Source organism: Anguilla rostrata, chromosome 14 (genome assembly GCF_018555375.3).
Source record: "Anguilla rostrata isolate EN2019 chromosome 14, ASM1855537v3, whole genome shotgun sequence".
NCBI classification, from domain to species: domain Eukaryota; kingdom Metazoa; phylum Chordata; class Actinopteri; order Anguilliformes; family Anguillidae; genus Anguilla; species Anguilla rostrata.
Genome location: NC_057946.1, coordinates 5,615,919 through 5,636,481, shown reverse-complemented (window position 1 = coordinate 5,636,481; position 20,563 = coordinate 5,615,919). Strand labels below are relative to the sequence as shown.

The 20,563-nt window shown below is 45.6% G+C and overlaps 2 protein-coding genes across 5 annotated transcripts in view; one reads left to right on the top strand and one right to left on the bottom strand.

Moving 5' to 3' along the window:
• Window positions 1-110: 110 nt before the first annotated feature.
• On the bottom strand, window positions 111-15,264 carry LOC135238995 (LETM1 domain-containing protein LETM2, mitochondrial-like). The gene is made up of 11 exons (XM_064307265.1): window positions 14,849-15,264; window positions 13,962-14,024; window positions 12,914-13,448; window positions 11,787-11,930; window positions 8,612-8,746; window positions 7,453-7,656; window positions 6,951-7,070; window positions 6,235-6,354; window positions 5,002-5,109; window positions 3,926-3,991; window positions 111-3,241 (listed from the first exon to the last, which is right to left on the bottom strand). The coding sequence occupies exons 2-11, from the start codon at window positions 14,006-14,008 to the stop codon at window positions 3,185-3,187; spliced, it is 1,536 nt and encodes a 511-aa protein (XP_064163335.1). The 5' UTR covers window positions 14,009-14,024; window positions 14,849-15,264; the 3' UTR covers window positions 111-3,184.
• A 1,860-nt stretch (window positions 15,265-17,124) lies between these two features.
• nsd3 (nuclear receptor binding SET domain protein 3) overlaps window positions 17,125-20,563 on the top strand; it is a 36,516-nt gene continuing 33,077 nt past the window's right edge. For all 4 annotated transcript variants that reach the window (XM_064307162.1, XM_064307163.1, XM_064307160.1 and 1 more), the window contains exon 1: window positions 17,125-17,479. The gene's annotated coding sequence lies outside the window, so the exon portion shown is untranslated. The remainder of the gene's footprint in view (window positions 17,480-20,563) is intronic.

Sequence of the window (20,563 nt, the reverse complement as noted above, 5' to 3'; positions counted from 1 at the left end):
CCTTTTTTTTTTGTAAATCAGCACTTGATTTGAAAGTGTAACCCAGACACCTTAACTCCAATAAAGTGCAAAATAATCTTCCACAGGACAAACAAAAAGACACGGGAAAGTTTGATGAATTTGTTGTTTTAATGCCATGGAATTTTCTCCCCCCTCCCAAAAACAACTTCCCCCAGTATGCATGGGCCCATTCAGAGCAGTAGAAACCGTGAGTCGGGTTCGCTAGCATGTAATGCTGGTGCATACTCTGCATTTTAAACCACAGTGTGTGTTCGCGGAGAAAATCACCCAAGATCAGGGCTTAAATGAGCTCTCCTGCAGCACTGTTAACATCTCGGAATCACCAACTTACAGAATGTTGACACGTTATGTTAAAAAAATAAAATGCACGTATGTGTCGTGTCGTGTCATGCCAGGGACCAGCCTTGTGATGGCGTTCAGCACAGCCGCGAGTGAGAAGGTACGGTGTGTATCTCTGCTCCCACACAGTGGGGGCCTTAGCACCGTAACAGCAGCCTGAAAGCTTACACCAGCTGATGGTATTTGGGGCACGCGTGGTGCGCGCCGTGCCGAACGGCTAAGCCTCAGCTGGGGGGGGGGGAGACATGGTCCGCGGGCTGCTGGAGAACCACGGGCTTCGGGCCTGAGGCTTAGACGCGCTAACAGATGTTATCCCAAGGCCAAAATCACCCAAAAAAAACTCCCGTGTGTCCCACAGTTAGAATAGCTGCGATCAAAAGGCAGTTCAAACATTTTCTAAAGGTCTAGGCTGTTACCCAACAACAGAACACACACAATGATCAAAGCAAAAACAAAATGGAGTTGAATTTAAAACAAAACAAAAAAACAAACAGTACTTTGTTTTTCCGGATGTATTTGCTGGCATTTGATTTCATAAACCCACAAATAATGTATCGTTAAAATATGTCCACTAAAAAAAAAAAAAGTCACAACCTCAGGTCCACAATGGAAAAAAAAAAAAGATGGAAACATCAGAAAATAAATCTGCCAGCCTGTTCCTTCAAATGAAGGTCCAGGGTGCTGAATCAAATCGCACACAAACCTTTTTTTAATACACATTTTAACGGGGACACTAGACCCCCCCCATTTCAGCAGTGCTGAGGAACTGGGGGGGGGAAAGGAAACATTCCGGAGTATCAGAGGTAAAAGTTGAAACTGAGAAAGCACCTTACAGTTTTACAGAGGCAGTCTGTTGGACTTGCATAAACCTTTAAAATCAAGTACAAAAATAAAGCATTTGAGTGAGGACCAATCAAACCGCTGCGGTCCGATCGGAAAGGAGCGTGCCTCGTTTAGCACATTTTTGCACATACTGTTTTTCTCTTCTTTCGGATTAAAAAAAAAAGCTTATTATAAAATAACTCTGTTGCGCTGCAGAAAGACCGTGTGCAGCACACAGTGTTCACCGGATCATCAGGACTTCTCGAAAAGGTCGGTCGCGTGAGTGACCCCGTTCTCCCAACGCACACGCTCCCTCGAGCGGGGACGAAAGAGGAAGCGGAGGAGAGGATCGGGTCACCTGAAGGCCTTCACTTTGCTGGCTGCTGCCGCCGTTCAGCAGACGTGAGGAGGAGGAGTTCCAAAATGGCTGCCTCGGCAACGACGACAAGTGAAGCTAACCCAACGAACCGGGCCTGAAGAGGACACCGTATTCCTCAGGAAACTGTAAACTAACGGACAAATCTCTGCACGACTCCTGTTATTCAGTGGCTTTCCCAGTAATAAGGCAACAATAATTCACAAGGAGACATGTACAGTACATACATACTTATATATATATGGCAGGTCTAATTTACCCTCCGTGGCACAACTGGTTAGTGAAGAACGTTTGCAAGTCATTCTCGATCTTGATATTTTTAAACTTGATTCTAGATTTCGGTACAGCATTGCCATTTCTCCCGACATATATATTCAAGTCTGAAGTTAATTTCCTAATAAATACATTTTTTTTCTTTAATTTGTAAAGGCCATGGACAGAACCCGTCTATTTTGATAAATTAAGTCAATTTGTAGTGCATCAAAATGGCAGACAATGCGTAAACTTCAAATTATAAGTATTTTTTACATCTGAGAACCTTAACATATTAGTTATGACAGACCTACGCGTCACTTTCAACGAAAAATAATCATTACTTTAAATGTATACCTAAAGGAGGTGTGCAAGAGCACACAACAAATTATATACATGCCTGATGCAGACAGCATCTGCCTAAAGCTACAACATGGGGTGGGGGGGCCGGGGTGGGGGGGGGGGCGGCTATGCTGCTTCATGTCACTGTGAAATCTCCAGATGGAGAACTGAACTTCAAATTCCCCCGTGAAAGGAGAATTCATCCGCACTCTTTAAAAAAAATAAAACAAAACGAGCAAAATGGCCGCCGTCGAAGCCTCGCGCCGCGCCGCCGCCGCTGCTCTCAGTCTTGCGTTTGGACGCGCCGCTCTGGAGCTCGCAGGGACGCGGTCGCGGTAAGCAGGGATGCGCGGCCGGGTCCGTACCCAGCAGGCCGTGGGGTCAGAGGCACGCGGGACGACGGGAACAATGTACAGTGTATTTACAAAATATACAAAGTGCAGTTCTGCAGCCAGGAGTGAAGCGGACGACGCTCTGCGCTGCTGTTGCGCTACAAACAACGGCAGTTTTAAAAGGAAGTCGCCGTTCTTTCTCCGAGAAGAACGAAGTGACCCCAAAACACCTAATTCGGTTGTTGCCACTGTTCATTTTGACTGATAAAGTAGCAGTAGCAGCCAATTATAACCAATCAAAAAAATTAAATGTATTTTTTATTTTTTTTTGTGAAGTTGAGCTGGAGGTGGGAAATGGAAATGCACCTCGTCCGCTTCACTCACTGAGTCTGGCAGGACCGAATCAGTCGTGGACAATTTGGAGACCGGAGCGGCTTTCTCCCCGCCCTCCCAGCCTCTGGTTTCCTGGGAAACGCCCTCCTCCAGGGAAGGGGCGGGGGATGGGGGCGGGGTCAAGGTTAGTCAGCCCATTGGTGAGAACCCGGAGAACTCGTCCAAGGGCGTCTCTCTCACTCTCCCTCTCTCTCTCCCTCTAGCAGCTTGAACAGGTTCGGTTAATGAAGGGTGTGCCCCCGCCCTCGTCTCCTCTCGGTGCGACGGGACGGGACGGGACGGGGCGGTCCTGCCCCGGGGCGGTCCCTCACATGCCGTTGGCAGACATCTTCTTGGGCGCGTGGACCATCTGCGCGTTTTTCGCCTGGTTGGAGGGGGTAGACAGACAGGTCTGTCAGCAATGCGCGCCCTAATGAATATCAAGAGCTCCTGACAGCGTTACATAATGACAACCAGAGCCGCATTCCTGAAAGTCGCCTCATTTTTGCAAACGCAGCTCGCTAGCAGACCTCTGATCTGAGGTCAGTTCCCAGTGGTTATCCCGCCCTGCATATAGAGCTGTACAGACTTGCAAAGCAGTGATCTTGGATTCGTTCCTATTAGTCACCGTTTTCTGCCTCATAGCCATTTTTAGAGCACTGGTCTGCGATGTGCTCCCAACACTATTTTCTATAACAGTGTTCAATTTCTAAGCACCTATCAGGAATTGGCCTAGAAGAGGGGAATTAGGAGGGCCACCATGGAATGGAGGGGGGCAGGGGGGTATTTTGGACTGAAAACCCAAGTAGGACGTCATTTTAAAAGCGCCATCCATTAAGCCCATTCATCAGATTAGCCTGACATGAATTTGAGTTAATAAGTACTAGCCTGCGATGTCTTCGAAATACGCAGGTCTTTGAAGTCCTTTAAACCTAACTGTGTTTTCAGCCGGTACCGGTACGGCTGTAACCTGGGTAAATGGCACAGTTGCATAATCGTAATCGTGTTTCCCCACCTCCTCCAGGTTGCGTACCAAACACCAAGCCACACTGCAGCAGGCAGGACTTACATGAATGATCTGTGCTTCGGTCGATGGCATCTCTGAAATGAAGGCCTTATCCAGGAGTTCTTCACCCTGGGGAACGCAAAACACATTAGCCCAAAGCAGCGCAACCCGCCATAAGTTTGTGTGTGTGTGTGTGTGTGTGTGTGTGTGTGTGTGTGTGTGTGTGTGTGTGTGTGTGTGTGCGTGTGTGTGCTAAGAAGCCACTGTTGTAATTTTCAGACTGTTTCAGAAGGTGGCATTCTGAAAGGTTATGAAGTCGTTCTCGCAAAATTGACCCCATCACCATTCCAAATTCATACACGAGCCAGTTCAAAATTCTATTGCAAATTGAATATTCCACTTATAACTGACATAAATGGCAAAAAGTAAGACATTAACAAGGCACTGCCAAAAAAAATAAATAAACAACTGCTTAACTGTACTTGAGTGTTGAATTAGTTCTGTTGCAAGTAGCTGTGGTATAAAGCTGCTTTTCCACCGCATGGTACCGGCTCAACTCGACTCGACTTTTGGTACCAGGTGCTTCGTTTTCCACTGCAGATAGCACCCCTACCCCCGTCAATCCCCTACCCCAGTCAATGTAGCTGGTCGTCATTAGCGACGCAGCATGAAATGCGTTGCTCTGACCAATCAGTGGTCTGCAGTGTTCACACGTCACCTTTTTCGCTTGGAACCTCGACGGAGGTGATACCAAAAAAGTACCAGGTACCAGGTGCTATCCACAACTTTTGCCCGACGGAAAACCACAAAAGTCGAGTAGAGTCGAGTCGAGCTGAGCCGGTACCATGCGGTGGAAAAGCGACTCAAGGGGAGTAAGCCGCTCTGCAGAGCAGTATGAAAATCAGACTCTTCAGGATGACTAATCGCCCCCAGAGCTTCGGCTCCTGCGCTGCATCGTGCCACCCGATCGTGGTTCATTTCCATGCAGCGGTACAGCCCAGAGGGGGTTCAGTCCCCACGGCTACCGCACGGCGAATCGGAACGGTTTATGGGGCAATGCGAGCGGTATGCTCGGTGTCGATGCGTCTGATTTAGAGGATTCTCTTTTTGGGGGGGGGGACGGAGCCGCGTCTCCTTGCCTTCCGCTCTTTGATGATGGGGGCGGGGTCCTTCAGCAGGTCCTGGGACGCCAGCATGGGCTTCTCCTGCACGGGGGGCTCGCTTGCGGCCGGCGGGGAGGGCGCTTTCTGCAAGGGGGGGGACGGACGGGGAACAAAGACAGGCCATTACAGAACCTGCAATCGCTGCAAGATCACCATTACATAACCACACACACACACAGGGACAGTGTGTCTTATCTCCTCCATTTTAATGGCCGTCGGCATCCTCTGCGCGTTTCACTTCCCCACACCGTTCCCTTTAGGCTGTGCACACAGTCACTTCTGCTCGCGCCGCGCGTTCGTCTCTGGGGATCGTCTTATCGAGGATCGAAGTCTCGCGGTCGAGCCCCTGGCCCATGTCACGCACACATCATCACACACTTTCACTGGCATCGCACGCAAGGATGGTTCTCCTCTGGCGCCATCTTTCAACATCCACCGGCGGGCACTACAACTAATAGCTCCACTTTCCACCCTGCTATGCAGGTATGAATTAAAAGGATCACTGACTACACACATTAATGCTTATTTATTGCATGCAATAAAATACTTGACCAAAACTCCTTCTGGGCACTTGGGTCCTGAAAACCATCCAAGTACCCATCCCTACTAAATTATTCTTCTAAAAGGCAGAGACCTCTGAATGTGCATTTATGCAATCAATTAGCATCTCCAGAGTAAAAGAATTAGGTCAAAGCAGCCAATACCACTGAAATGGGTACCCAAGAAATAACATTTTGCCCATGTTCTTTAAAAAATAAAAAATAAAACCCATTTGAATGTAAAATAATGGATTGCTGTTCTCCAGGTACACAGTGTTGGTGTAATTTTACTCAAACCCTCCAAATTGGGTTAAATACTTAATTGAAAAATGAACTCCTGATGCTAGTTCAACCTGAAAATACTTCCGCAGATCGCTACGTCAGCATCTCACCATAGCTGCACTTCCGAGACACAAGACAAACATCACATTCACGTCTAACTAGTAGATTAGTCAATCCCCATCTTTTCCTCTTAAAAAGGCGGTGTGGTATAGAATATCCAAAAGAGAAGTTCTGCATGTGGCCACCTCTCATACACGTCACAAGCAACAATACAAGAACGCTTTTGTTCTTAACATGGGTGAAATTAGGTGAGTTGTTTAAAATTGTCAGAAATTGGCAGTTGACACTGATGACTACGGTAAAGTCATCTGTCCCTTTAAACCCTTACCTCCAACTTTGGCACTGGGGGTATGACGGGGGGTTTGGGAGTGAGGTCAGTCAGGTACATGGCTCGGGACAGCAGCAGCAGAGAGGGGGGCACGTTCTCTTTCAAATGCAGGTCCAGCCACTGCGAGCAGGGGGAGCAGAGGAGGAGGAGGTCAGAACACCGCACGGAAAGCCTCCCGCCAAAATCCCGCTTCCCCACACTTCCTCTTCCGCGCCGATGACCGTTTACCCCAAATCTGACCAACCGCAACCCCGTGTGACGGAAATCTGCAGTGGATGCAGATACACCCCCCCTCGCTGTCCCACCGCCCCCCACACCCACCCACCCCCCCATTTTGAGCTCACATCCAAACACTGTGTCAGGGAAGAAGTTAATGATAGAAAGGAGAAAAATATCCGTTTTTTTGTTTATAGAACGTGTTCCGACCGTCCATGTCTCCAGATACAAAGTGTGATGTAGCCAGTGCAAATAAGTCAGTGTGTCAGTGTGTATATGTGCATGTATCCACACACAGTACAGTTTTCCTTTAAATGTAATGTATGCTGGGAGGTGAAGCCTCCTTCCTGGTGGACAATAGTCATTCTATATGTTTTTTCCCCCCCCACATCATACAGTACACATATGCAGTTTAACACTCCCAGGTGCAATTCACCGATGGTGCAAAGACTGTTTCCATTGGGGTAGTTTTCCGGCACATGAACTCTCGGGACGGGTACCTGCTGCAGCTGCTGGTGGAGCTGCTCTGTGGTCAGGCCCAGTGACCTCATGCCCCGGCTCCTGCAGGCCGCCTGCAGCTCCGACACGCTCATGGCAGCCACGCCCTCCGTGGCTATCATCTGCACGCACACACACACACACACACAGAGAGAGAGAGAGAAAAGGGGTTACACGTAACCGCAAAGCCAGCGGTGTCACATCCAGGTAAGACGGAACTAAAACGCTGGGCACCATTGCACCCGTGCTCAAATTCACACCCGAAGACTTGAGAGGGAGAGTGTGAAGCCATTTCACCACAAACCGCAAGCCGAAGGCTCTTTCATGAAACTCTCACAGTCCTTTGTGCAAGCTCTCAGGTGCATGAAAGCTGAAAAAAATCACTCCCGTAATAAAAACTAGGAATGTTGATCTAATATATGCTGATCTGTACAACTAAGCCAGCATTTGGAAATCTGAAATCTGACCCCCACCCCCACCCCCACCGCCTCTGCCCCTTCCTACCTCATCATCAGCCTTGATGGTGCGAAGCTGCAGCAGCAGCTGGAACCTCAGAAGGTTGTTGGTGCCGATCGGCTGCAGCTCCAGCAGCTTGCACAGAGCCACCAGCTGGGGGCGCTCCAGGTGCTCCAGCGTCAGCTCGTCCTCAAACAGCTTGGAGAACTGCACAATGTCCTTGGTGGTGGGCTGCTCCCCTGTGTGGCGCACCTAGGGGGTGGGGGGGTGCATGGAGACCACCTTTACAATTCCATTCCATTGAAGGCCCTCGGCCCAAACCACCAAGGTAAAGGCCCCAGTCAGAACGTGTTACTCAAGCATTCACTTTTATTTAAATGTTATTCATCAGTTCCTGACTAAGTAGACCCTGTCTACGTTAGGACAGGCAAACCAAATAATGCGTATAACGTTTCAATTAAATGGTTAATGTAACCTGCTACCATCACGGACTCCTCAGAGATTATATTCTGAAGTTCAGTTGCTTCGATTACATTATTTCCCCACTAGGAGGCATCTTACTGTTTGCGTGTTACCTTCAGAACTCAAAGCTGTAATTAAGCCTTCTTTGGAGATTCTCCAAAGACAAGGGTAAATTCATAAGGAGGGATAATTATTTAATCAAAGGTGAAAACAAGTCTGTTTTGAGAGCACCAGGGCTGCAGGTGGCTACTGCACGTCATCCATAAATAGCCACGATTCAGACAGACAAACAGGGGAGAGAAGGGGGGGGGGGGTAATGGGAACGGAGAAGCCATGTTCCCGGGGTGATTTATGGAAGCACAGTTCAGAGTTCCAGTCTCAGCTCCTGAAATCCTCCCAGCTCATTTATCTGAGCTGGTGAGTGTATCGCCCCTTCAGGGCGAAATCTGCCCTTTTCTCTTTGGGCTTTGGTGTTTCCTGCCTGTGGTTAGTGACAGACGCAGGTGCGAGCGGCACTCGCACCACCACCGTCTGGCAAACAGAAGGAACACACACAAGGCACGCCCCCCCCCCCCCTTCTCTGTACACACTGAACCCATCTTTGCTCAACAGCTCCAGCTGTGAAAGGCGGGCAGGACACTAGGCGTGGGGGCAGGACGGCAGCCCCACGGTAACACGGCCAGGGTTTTGGGGGGGTGGGGGTGGGCGTCTGAGGAGCGTCTCCGCTCTGCCGAGGTCCGCTCACCTTCTGCACGTAGGTGGAGAACTTCTGCGTCTCCCCAGTCTGGGCCTTGTTCCTCCGGGCCATCTCGGCGATGGTCTCCTGCAGGAACTTGGCCAGCTCCAGCTTGGCGGCCAGCCCCTTCTTCTGCTTTTCCTCCTGCAGTGGGGGAGGGGAGGGGGGGGGTGGGGGAAAAAAGAAGAGCCAATGATCTTCCTGCCCGACAGGAATACAAACCACACCCCCCCAACTCCCCCAGCTGTCCACCACTCCAGGGATCCACACCTGGCTAGCCAATCAAGCGTCTGTGTTCTGAGCATACACAACTGTGGCGATTCAACTGTTCACACTCTGCCTCACTTTGTACCGGTTACTAAACAAAAAAACAAAAAAAAAAACACATCCGCCTTTTTCCAAACCAAAGGTTTCTGTGACCAAAGGAGAAACAAACACAAGTCCGATGACACGGCTCCACTAAAAATGTCACAAACTGCACGTCCTACACATTCCATGCTGTGCAGGCTCACCTTAACACTTACAACACGTCTGTGGTACAGCTACAGGAACTGAGCGCATTCATTCAGGCATCAAAAAAAACACCAACAGGACATGCATTCATGTGCCTGTAGATAATGACTGCAACAGACCTCAGAGCAATCTCAGACACCCAAGAGATATTTACAAGATGGTCGACTTTTACTCCGTATTTAAAAATGTTCAACGAATACCTACTACAGGTGCCAGTGTCTCCCACCAACTTTAATGAAATGGTCTGAAGTTAGTAAGTAGTGTAATGTAGTTTAACATAAAAAATAAAAAAAAAACACAAAAAAAACAAGTGAACTGAACCTCTATTTTGGCCACCTTATGTATTTTCCCACTTTATTTAAATGAGAAGCATAGAGTGTTAAAGATAGAAATTGGATCACAGCACCAAAATTACCACAGCCTGCGGATTGGACTCCAGCTACCACAGAGTTCAGAGGCAACAGCCCAAGGGATTGGGCCACTCAAAATTTTATGCCTGAAGTACATCTCAACTAATGTAACAGTTTGGTTACCAAGCACTACTGCCAGAAGTTCTTGACCATCCGGCAGAAAACACATCCCATACCCAAAGAATGTCGATTCATACCAAGCAATTCATAAATAACACGTATGCATGCTGTGGTGTCCCTTTGTGTGACTGCAGATGCCCTGATATCCATTTGTGAAAACACCCGTCATTCACCAAAGAACAGTTTCACTTTCTCTTTTTATGGTTACCATGGCTCAAATAAACAAATCCCCAAAACAAAGCAAAACCGAAAGGCCCTTCCTGGTCTTGTGTTTACGGATGATGCGTCATTTGACGGTTTTGGAAACTCCCCAAATTTCCCACTTCTCATTTACGGGAAAAAGTAACCAAGGCTGTGACCTCATAGTCTACATTACAGATATAGGCCCTCGCGTGTGCCCAGATGCTGTAAAAATTTGGTTGAACATGAAGACAGCAGGCTGATAGGAATACACGAACATTTCCACCGACCGCAGACCTGCTATTGGTCTGCTTCACCTGAAGAGGAGGCGTGTCCAAACCGAGGAGACCTGAGCAGACGACCCCAGAAAAGATGGCCGACTTGCCTCCAGCCCGAGTTACTCAAGTGAGAGTAGGTGCGTATGCCCTCCGGACAAACTTACTACGTACGGTTTCTCCTTCTCCCTCCCCCTCCCCCACCCAGTGGTTCCTTGTTCATTTTGTATATTCCTGTTCTCATACTGTTACTATATGCAGTTCCTGATAGAATTAAGACATTTCACTCGCGTTAGATTGTGTTACAGCCACCGTATTTCCACGCTGTACTTCTGTTGCGTTGTCCGTAAAGCTCAGCGCTAACTTTATGCTGCTAACACACCGGAGCAGCCGGTGGGACTCGCATTTGCCGAAACGCAAGCTGCCATTTTGGCTCAAATCGGAACTGCGCGCGAGTGGCCAAGCTGAGGCAGTGGAGAACAGGCGTCAGATAGTTCACAGATCATTAACCACTGATGTGCCTCAGGAAAAAAACAAGCTCTTAACCTCTGAACAGCACATGTGAGAGTGGTTATGATTAACAGTTTCGTCAAAACCCTGTGCACCCTATTCACTTAACTTACGTGACCCAAATACCTCAGGGAGGGCTCTGGCCTTTATTTTCCCACCAAAAACACAAGAACTATAGATGGATTTAGGCTGCTCAAAAGAAACACGACTTATGGAGCATTAACTGCTTGTGTCGCTTGCTTGCTAAATGTGAATACTCTCAAAATGCACTTATCTAATGACTAAGTACTTATACAACATGATAATTTAATTCCACCAGCGAGAGTGGAAAAATCCTACAGTGGCACATTGTACTGCATGTTTGCATACTCCATTTTACCGCACGTGGTTGGGCGAGTCCCATTTTACCCTCACTTGATTTGCTTATGTTAATATTTATACTGCAGTTATATTCTCAGCATACACTTACCAGTCGATTTAGCGAATACTTAATTACCTGATATGAAATTACCTCATTTTACACTCACTTAAAACACCAGGTATCAGCTTGATACAAGTCATTTTATCTAAACCGGCTGAATGGTAATCAAACAAATTAAACATGCGTCACATTGGGCCGAACCAGAGCCAAATACCTACATAGAAATACAATAGGGAAATGTTGGCCAATCATTGACAATTATACAAGTAGTATCTATCCAAATCAATACTCAGAACAAAATTCTCCTTTCAAGTGTCTTGTTTTGGTGAGTGACATGCGTCACTGAAAATGCTCTTGCGGGAATGTTTTGCAAATCGGCACCACCTTAAAGCAGTATTTGACCCTGGACAATTTGGGCCTTGCCTTCATGGACTCAGAGCATCAACATCAACCGATAATTTCTTTATGATAATATGAAATTACATAACTGTACACTTTGACGCACACACACTAGAGCCCATATTCATAAATGTATCATGGCAGCTGTGCTGATCTAGAATCAGTATTGCCTTTTCAGTCATAATGGAGAAGGTCAGGATGACTGATCCTGGATCAGCACTCGTACTCAGCAGCATTTTATCAATACAGGCCCAGGTCTTACGTGATTAAGGGGTGATTTAATCTCTGTGGGGGTCAAACAGACTGGAAGATGATTGGCCGAAATTAAACGGCGCACGGCTGAGACCGGGACTCGCCTTTTTGGACTCCGTCTCGAAGGTGGAGGGCAGCATCTCGGGGAACAGCTTGAGGAAGACGGGCAGGAGGAACTCCATGAAGGGCACGATAATGAAGACCGTGAAGGGGACCAGCCGGAACAGGTCTGCGCACGTCCGCATCAGCTGAGGAAGAGGAGGACGAGAAGGGCAAACGGTCATCGCCACATCCCAAAGGGTGCTGCCGAGCAGAGCAGTCTTCCGAACCGCACACAGTGCCCCCCAGAGGGCAGCAGACAGATATTGCCCGCATAACCACCCCACGGGCAAGAGTGGACAACATCAGCAAAGGCACAGGCCCGGACGGCCTCAAACTCCAGTCCTGGAGGGCTGCAGAATCTGCAGGGGTTTTTTTGCGGTTTCCTTTCTTGGAGAGCAGCAATCCTGCACTCAGCTTGCACATCTGCCCTGCATGGAGGTACCTGAACTGCACCGATTTTACACGTGCATTTTAAAAACAACGTACATCTGGAAAAACCCTCTGAACAATGAAACTCCCCAACTAAAAGCCAAAGCTGCTTTAAGATCTGCAGTCCTCCCGTTTCCTTGGATACAGTCAACAAATAATGAAATATCTGCTCTCCATAACTCTGCTCCAGGCTCTGCATTGTTACCATTCCTGTGTCTATCCAGCTACCCAAACTCAACACTAAAATGTGAAGGCTTTTATTCCTACTTTTAAGAAGCACAGTTTCTAAAACGTGACAAACACAGAGTACAACAGCACAGAGATGTGAGAAATGCTGATGTCAACAAAACAAATTTGCAAGACTGCAAAAGGGAGGAGGGGCGAGGACCTCTGATCTGTGTTCTGAGAGTGGATCAATACAGTGAGCCTCGAACGTAAGGATCCCGAACTCCAGATCTGGAGGGCCGCAGCATCTACAGGTTTCTATGGTTTCCCTTCAGTCCGCAGCCAATTTAAGCCTTTAGCACAAAGGTATATGTATCGGGTTCTCGTCAGAAAATCGATGATTTAAATTAAGTGCTCGGATTCTCAAGCAAAAAAACAAGAGACAGCAGCCCCCCTAGAACGGAGGTTTAGGATCATTGCGAGGCTCTATGGGACAGAAGAAGCCTGCGTTTGATTGGTGGGTTTTTGCCCGTACCCTCCTCCGCTCCCTCCTGGTGAGCTGCTGCCCGTGCAGGAGCCTCCACACCGTCCTGCCGGCGATGCTGGTGTCGATCCCCAGCAGGCGGAAGCCGTCGTAGTAGTGCTTCAGCTCCTCCAGCACCTTCTGCCTGAGGGTCTTCCTGAGCACCGCCTTCTCCGGCGCCTTGGGGGCAGCGGCCGCGGCGGCAAGGGGCGGGGCCGGGACCGGGGCCGGGGCCGAGGCAGAGTCCGCGGCCGGCGAAGGGGCGGACCCGGCCGAGACCGGGTCCCTATTCGGGGAGTCATCCTCCGCGGCCTTCTCCTTGGCCTCCTTGGCCTCCTGGGCCTCCTGGAGCCAGGGGCAGGAGCTGTGGAGGGCGCGGGCCGGGACGCAGCCGGGCCGGACGCGGATCTGAGCGCAGTGGGGGTGCGTCCACCGCGGCGGCCGCGCGGTCAGCGCCGCGCGCCGGGAGCGCTCCAGGTGGTAGCGCACGCAGGCCGTCGGCGGGATGGAGGCACAGCTATGGCCCTTGGAGAGCAAGTAGGATCCCCTGGAAGTCACAAACGAAATCGTCGTACATGACATCTCGATACTCAACGCGGACCAAAAGTCACAAAACCTTTTGATGCTTTAATGATAACAAAGGCTCAGTCAGGAGATAAAACACAGATCTTTAACTTGACAGTACATAAATGATGATGCAGCAAACCTGCAGCCACACACTGATACTTCAAGATAAAAAATTTAAATGAGAATATGCCCCGCTATCAAGGGAACTTTTACTTTTCTGAAAAATATGTTTCCTTCTCTCTCAGCCTCTACTCACAAAGAAAAACTTTTTTTTTTTAATTGAGGATTCATTCTCCATATTCAATCAAACACAATTACCGGCGCTGTGCTGGGAGATTATGCAACGTGGTAAAGCATAATTACAAAAATCCGAAATGATAAACACAGTATCTCTGTAATTAACAGCAGATGTTTGGTTAAAAGTATTTAACAATATAGACGTGCATTTCTCGTTTCACATTGCTTCGAAAACGAAATCCTTTTGTTTAATTACCTTGATCTCGCCACGGCAAGCAGCACTTGTGAACTGAAAACTGCCATGGTCTGTGCCTTCCTTCTGAAATTTCAACCGCAGTAAAAAATTACACACAACATTCAGGATCGTTGACATAATACCAAAACCAGACGCATAATGGTGGCTTTATCGAACTACTCTAACATTTATTCTTAGCGAGCCGAGTAAAAAATAAAACAACGGCGCGTGACGTTAGTGGCGAAACATAATATTGCACGCTCACTGAATTCACGTGTCACAACTTAGGCCACTGCCCACCGAGCTATCCTCTGTAGAACCGATACAGCCAGCCTGTAACAATAGAAGAATGTTATACATTCGACTTTAACAGTCCGTCGTTTCTTTAACATTTATATTGCCATTAATTTTCAATTAAAACAGCTCAGCGTGAAAAGAAATGAAGGGATCGAAACAGTTTCAAAATCTAAACGCCGCTGCACTTGTTGCATAACGATTAGCTAAGAGATGGCTGACAAGCGAACGTTGCCGTCCGTACACACGTGTCGTGTCCGTCCTATAACTAAGTGTTAAATGTTAATGTATGATATTTAGCTAGACGGCCGTTTGCATACAAATACATATCTGAATATACACATTGACATCACATGTACATACAAGTATAACGTTGATACAGCCTGATAGGTTGTTTGTTTGTTACCAACCTAGCTACTTCGACCATTGCTTAGTATGTAATTTCAGCTTCTGGCATTTCCAACTCGGTGCTATTTTACAGTTGACTAGCTAACTAACGTTGGCTAACGGTAGCCTACCAATATTCAATTGCTGGTTCGCCTCACGTTGCAGGTCTAACCTGGCGTTAGGTAACGTTACACATTAATTGACAAAACATCAAGCCTGTTAGCTACCTTGGAAATTTCCGTGTTCCAAAAATTTTCCACTGCTACAGGGCGACCATTCGACTCGGCTGACAGATCGGATGACTGCCTGAAAGATGGAGCTTGGTTTTGCAATAACTCCTCCCGAAGCTCGGAGTCAAATTTCCTATTCGGACGCGCATACAGCGCTGTCAGCGGCAATGCGGGACTGTTTCCGTCGAAAAAATTGTAATCCATTCAAAGCGATCGACTGGCCATTAAAACAGGTTTAGTTATAACGGTTAAAGTAGATAAATGTACGACTATTTACAACGGATTTGCTGTTTATTAGCCTTTCAGACGAAGCCGTTAAGCACAGAGTACTATTCCTTCCGAAGGTTGTTGTCGTAAGCCACACAAACTTGACTGACGCTAACGCGAGAGTTGAGCCTTTGGAATACCCACAGAAATCCATGACAAACAAGGCTGAACACCAATAGTTGCTCACACAGGCATTTACGCAGGCGTGACGTACAGTCCAATCGCCGTAACTGTGGCATTGGGACGTTCCAAAGGTACGTAAAATCTGATTTGTCAGTCACTTGCATAATGTACTTGTACCAAAGAGCCTCTGTAGTCTCTAGTAGTACGGCATGTACCGAGCAATCTGTAGTATTGACTTGAATCTCGTGCCCTGAGTTTTTTTAATCTTTACTCGATCTTCGAGTGCAGTTTCAGCCATCACAGAGTGGACATGTCAACGTTTCATCCTAAATTCCACTTTTGTAATATCTCATCCCATGCTTGCATACCTGAGCAGTCTACAGTATGAGCAGTTCAATCAGAGATTTTTCTCAGTCTTCCAAATCTTTTCTTGACTTAAACAGCTCCCCGTCCATTTCTTAATCATACTTCAGACAGTGGAAATTCCAAGCTGGAATATTTTAAATATCTTCTTACAGCATTCCTCTATTTTGTATGGGTGGAAGGAGATGCCACTATTTTTATTTGTATCTGTATTTATTCAACCAAAAAAATTATTTGGATTTGTATTTGGATATCAACCGGAAGTGGGCGTGGCTGAAACCAGAGGTGTTTTGAGTCCTTGGAGCGTGCTTTTTACATCGCCTGTACACACCGTTGTTCTCCTCTTATCGATTCCACAGGCAGTATACAGCCTGGTGGTTTTCTGGGACCGTATGCATACCAATCGGTCACATTTCACACAGTCGTCATGTATTCGGGGGAGGGAAGGGGACTATAGATCCTCATCACTTTTAGCTGGCTGTTGTGACCAGTGCAGAAATCAAGTACAGTACATTCAAAATGCTTTGGAACGGATGTAGACAATAATGCCGCAACATTAAAATGGCTTTTAACATAAATACCTACCCCGCCACCTCTACTCTTTCTGTCTATTCTGGGCACATTGTACCCAACAAAGGGATATGTCAGCATCAGGAACAGAGTTTGTTTGTTAGGTCTCTGTTACAATCAAGATATCAGGAGCAGTCTCTGAGAACCAAAGATGCACAAAGTCCATTTTAGATGTTAAACTCCTTACATTAATATGCAGCAGGCCAAGCCCATGTCTCATTTTAAAATCAAGTAGTGTTTTCAGACCAGATAAAATGGGCAAATCCACATCGTCCATTTTATGATTCTCAAAGAATTGTATAGGCACATTTATAAGGTTATTTCAAACTCCATAAGGTCTGCTCACAGAGCGTGGAAGCCTATTCGTGGAATACAAATGCATCGGGATCACATCTTAACTAAAATCTAAAGCTGTCAGTCTGCACTGTCACCTCACACTCATTGTTTTATTTCAAATCCAATGTGCTAGAGCCAATGTGGAACAAAAATGTTTTTGCTGTAAAAATACCTTTCCATTAGTCGTGCATCAGTTTGCATCTTTGCATCTGACAGATTGTGTTTTGTTGAGAACACAGATAGTATTACAGGGTAATGTATTTAATTGGTGAACGTCAAGATAGATTGTTTTTTGCAGAGATTTAATTACTTGATTGTTAATAAAATCGCTTCACATAGTTTGACTAAGCAAATTACAGTTGGTCACTTCATTTTATTTTAAATTCAATCAAATATAGCCTGAAGAAGTTAGCAGCTCTCAAAAGAAACATTTCTTGTCAGAATCTTTTTGTTACTTTTGTATTTGCATTCTATTGCATTTTGATGACTCTGGCTGATATCTGAATGGATGTAGCCTCATTGATAATGTTTTTCATGATTGACAATAATAAAATAATAATAATAAAACTACACATCCCGGTATGCTCTTTGTTTTAATGCAATTCCGTCCAATCGGGAGCATGTTCTTTTGGCGCTGAGTAGGGAAGACAGGGCCTGAAGCAGGGAGCTTTTGTTACAGCTAGAGGGAGAGAGGGAGACAGCTGTGCTGTAATACATAGCACCCAGATTTATCCAAAGTACGCTCCAACATTCCGCAAAATACGAGGCCCTCTCTCAAATATCCGGCCACCAAACCAGGCATGGGAACTGGAAACTGACTGCATATTGTCCCTTATTTTATCAGCACATTGTTACCAAGCGAAGAGGCCTGTACTAAAGAAATTCTCCAAGCTTTTGTTGTGTCTGTTAATATATTGCACCAGGAAGCTCAGATTTGGGTGTATTTGTTTAGAATGGAACACGCTGAAGGTACTGGCATTCTTTTTATTCTATCTTTACTTATCGTGTCTCTTTGGTTGCTAGTTGACATTATTGTTAAATTGCTCCGCTGCAATCTAGGATGCCAATTTTAAGCGGTATTGTTTATTTTTCCTCTTCTTTAGTGTAACGAGTGATGGAGGTGTAATCTGGCCAATTCGATTTAAAGGGGCAATGGCAGCCATATTGGTAGCTCGCCGCTTTTGCTTTATACTACTGTAGCCGTCCGCATTTTTCGCATTTCCTTGCCTAGATGAAAATGGCAACTGTATTTGAACGTTGCTACGTTGAGTACGGAAACATTGTATCTGTTTGTGTACAGAATGGACGCCATCCCAGTGCGAATACTCAGTCCGAACAAGGCTAGCCAGTTAGCTCCATTAGCTAGTTAGCTATCTGTTTAGCTAGGTATCTAGCCAAGCTAACCAGCTGATAGATGTTTAAACGCACGTCAAACTTGACAGGAGCGTAAAGTATAGCTTTGTGTTTTGCTTCATGCCAGTTATTTCGGCCTTGTAAATATGTACTTAAGATTGCATTGTCCTTAAGTTGCGTATTCCCTCACAGAAGTGGAATTCTACAATGTGTAACTGTAGATATGTAATGAGCTTACAGTTAACTAAATTTGACATATTCCAGGCTGTAATCACTTTTGTTCGTTTTAGTACAATTGCACCATGAGGTGATCAGTTATATTTTAAGATATCTATCTTGGTAGATTTATGACACACTGCGCTATTTGGGTCCTTTTTTGAACTTGAATAAAATGGGTGCAATGTTGTGTTGATATTTTCCCGACGCATTGTGTTATTTGGCTTCCCTTTTTGTTAGTGCCTGTACTTGGTTTGTTTACCCCATAAACTGAAGAGCGCGCATTCCTGTACTCTCCGTTTGAAAGTGAAGTGGAACTTTGCGATTTATTTAAAAGCAAGGCTCGTGCTTTTCATTTCTTGTGGCCCAATTAATATATTGGACACTAGTCCTGCAATAGCATATTCAACGCTGTCATAATTACCGCCGCTAATAAATGTATGTACCTATTCTAAATCTTCAATCCGGAAATGGAATATTCTACAGGCAGTCCTTTTTTTTTTTTTTTTCTTTCCAAAGGAACTTTGTATAATTCTTATCTGAACGAAATATGCAGTAGTCATTCAAAATGTTGGCCTACACTAAATGTGAATTTGAATGCCATGAAAGGCAAAGCAAGCCAAATAAAACAGTACCAAGGCACTTCAGTTACCAGTTAATTGTGTGTCAGTAGTTTTTTCTAGCATTTTCTTATTTCCTTTGTGTTTTCACTTAAACACAATCTTTGTGCATGTTGTGAACATAAAGAAACTTCATATGGCTAATACCTGTCACTGTACCTGAACAAATCAAGTGGTCCTGAAGCATTGTTGTGTGTTGGTTTTATTTATAAACGCAGATGCTTTTTTTTTTTTTTTTTAACGCCAATGCCAGTGATAATGACCGTACCAGAGACCCTGTGCCGTTGGAACTCGCGTGGTTGCAGACCTGTCTGAATGGTGGCCTGTTGCACTTAGAGCATCCGTTCCACTATAGCTGCAGTAACAGGTATAGTGACTGTATCCAGTCGGGCTGGTAGCAGCTTCCTCCTTCATTCAGTGGGTCAGTAGCATTTCAGTGAGGCTGCAAAGTTATTTTTTGGACCACGTCCAAGAAATGTTTCCTAGATTTGTTATGCAGCGCTTGATCTAATGGCTCAAAATGCAAGCTTGGCCATATATTCATAGAGCTTCATTATATGTGACATGTGCAACATGGTGTATTTATTTTTTTTACAAATGTAAAATAAAATTTTAAATTTGCTATTGTTTTATTATTTTGTTTGTTTTGCCGTTAGTTAGATGGAGGAGTTTTTTATGGCAAAAATAATGAGAGCTTTTTTTACCTGCTCATTTTTTGGTCTGATTAGTGTGTCTCTCACAAAGTGATTTTCAGGACATGTGGAATGTTGTTTTTAATATTTTAAAAAAATTTTGAAAACATAGATGTTTGGTGAATATTTTTTCACAGGCCGTGAACATGCGGTGTACATTTTACCAAACATGTTTCTAACAGTTCATTTTCACCTTGTATAAAATGGATCTTTGAGCCTAACTAAATTTGAATTTTGAATGACGGGATTAGGAGACACTTGATTCTAATTAAGACAATGACACTGTGTGTCCTTGATGGTTTGCAGTTGTTGGTTATGAATATTATCAGATGGTTTTCTGTGGTAGTTTCTGTTTGAAGTGTTTTCTGCGTTAAAACTGAAGTGCAGAAAATGAAAAATAAAACGCTTGTTTGTATTTCCTCTGTCCTGATGGATATGTATATTATGGGGATGTGATTAATGTGTTAGTTTGTGAAGAAAGCGGACCGTAGCCAATGGCATTTACAGATTCGGAGGAGAACAGACATTTTGTCTTCCCGTGAATGGGATAAAACAATTGTTAGGACCTGTCTCTTAGCAACATGGTTCGCTGTGATTTTTTTATTCATTAAATTATTATTCATTCAGGCAGGCTGTCAGGATGAAAGTACTTTGAATACCCATATAATTCAGGTGTTTTTTTTTCTTTCAAGATTATATTAGCTGGTGTGCACTATTGAAGCTGCATGTTTGGGTCTGTCAGTTATATCCATTAAAGGATTACAGTTCTTCAGTCTTCCAGACCTTCATTTAACCTTCAAATTCAGAACTGCCTTACCATTTTTAAACTTACAGCTGTGTGGGTATTACGGTATTGCATTTTCTGGTTGACGTATTATCTGTGAGAGGTTTTTGGTACAAAAGCAGAAGACCCAAGAGCCGTCGTTTGCATTTATTAGATGTTTTGTGTGCTGTGGTGTTCGTTGCTTGGAATTTTAGCCCGTGCAGATAGCTACAGTAAAACGGATTTAGCGTACTGATTAGCTCTGTGCTAAACGTAAAACACTTCATAAGGGATCAATGAAGGCTTTTTTCCCCCCTCTGTTCTCCTGCCTTAATGTCACAGAATGGCGGTTTCCTCTCAGCCAGCGCCTCCTCATGTATAAGTCACATCGACATGTTTAGCATCTTCC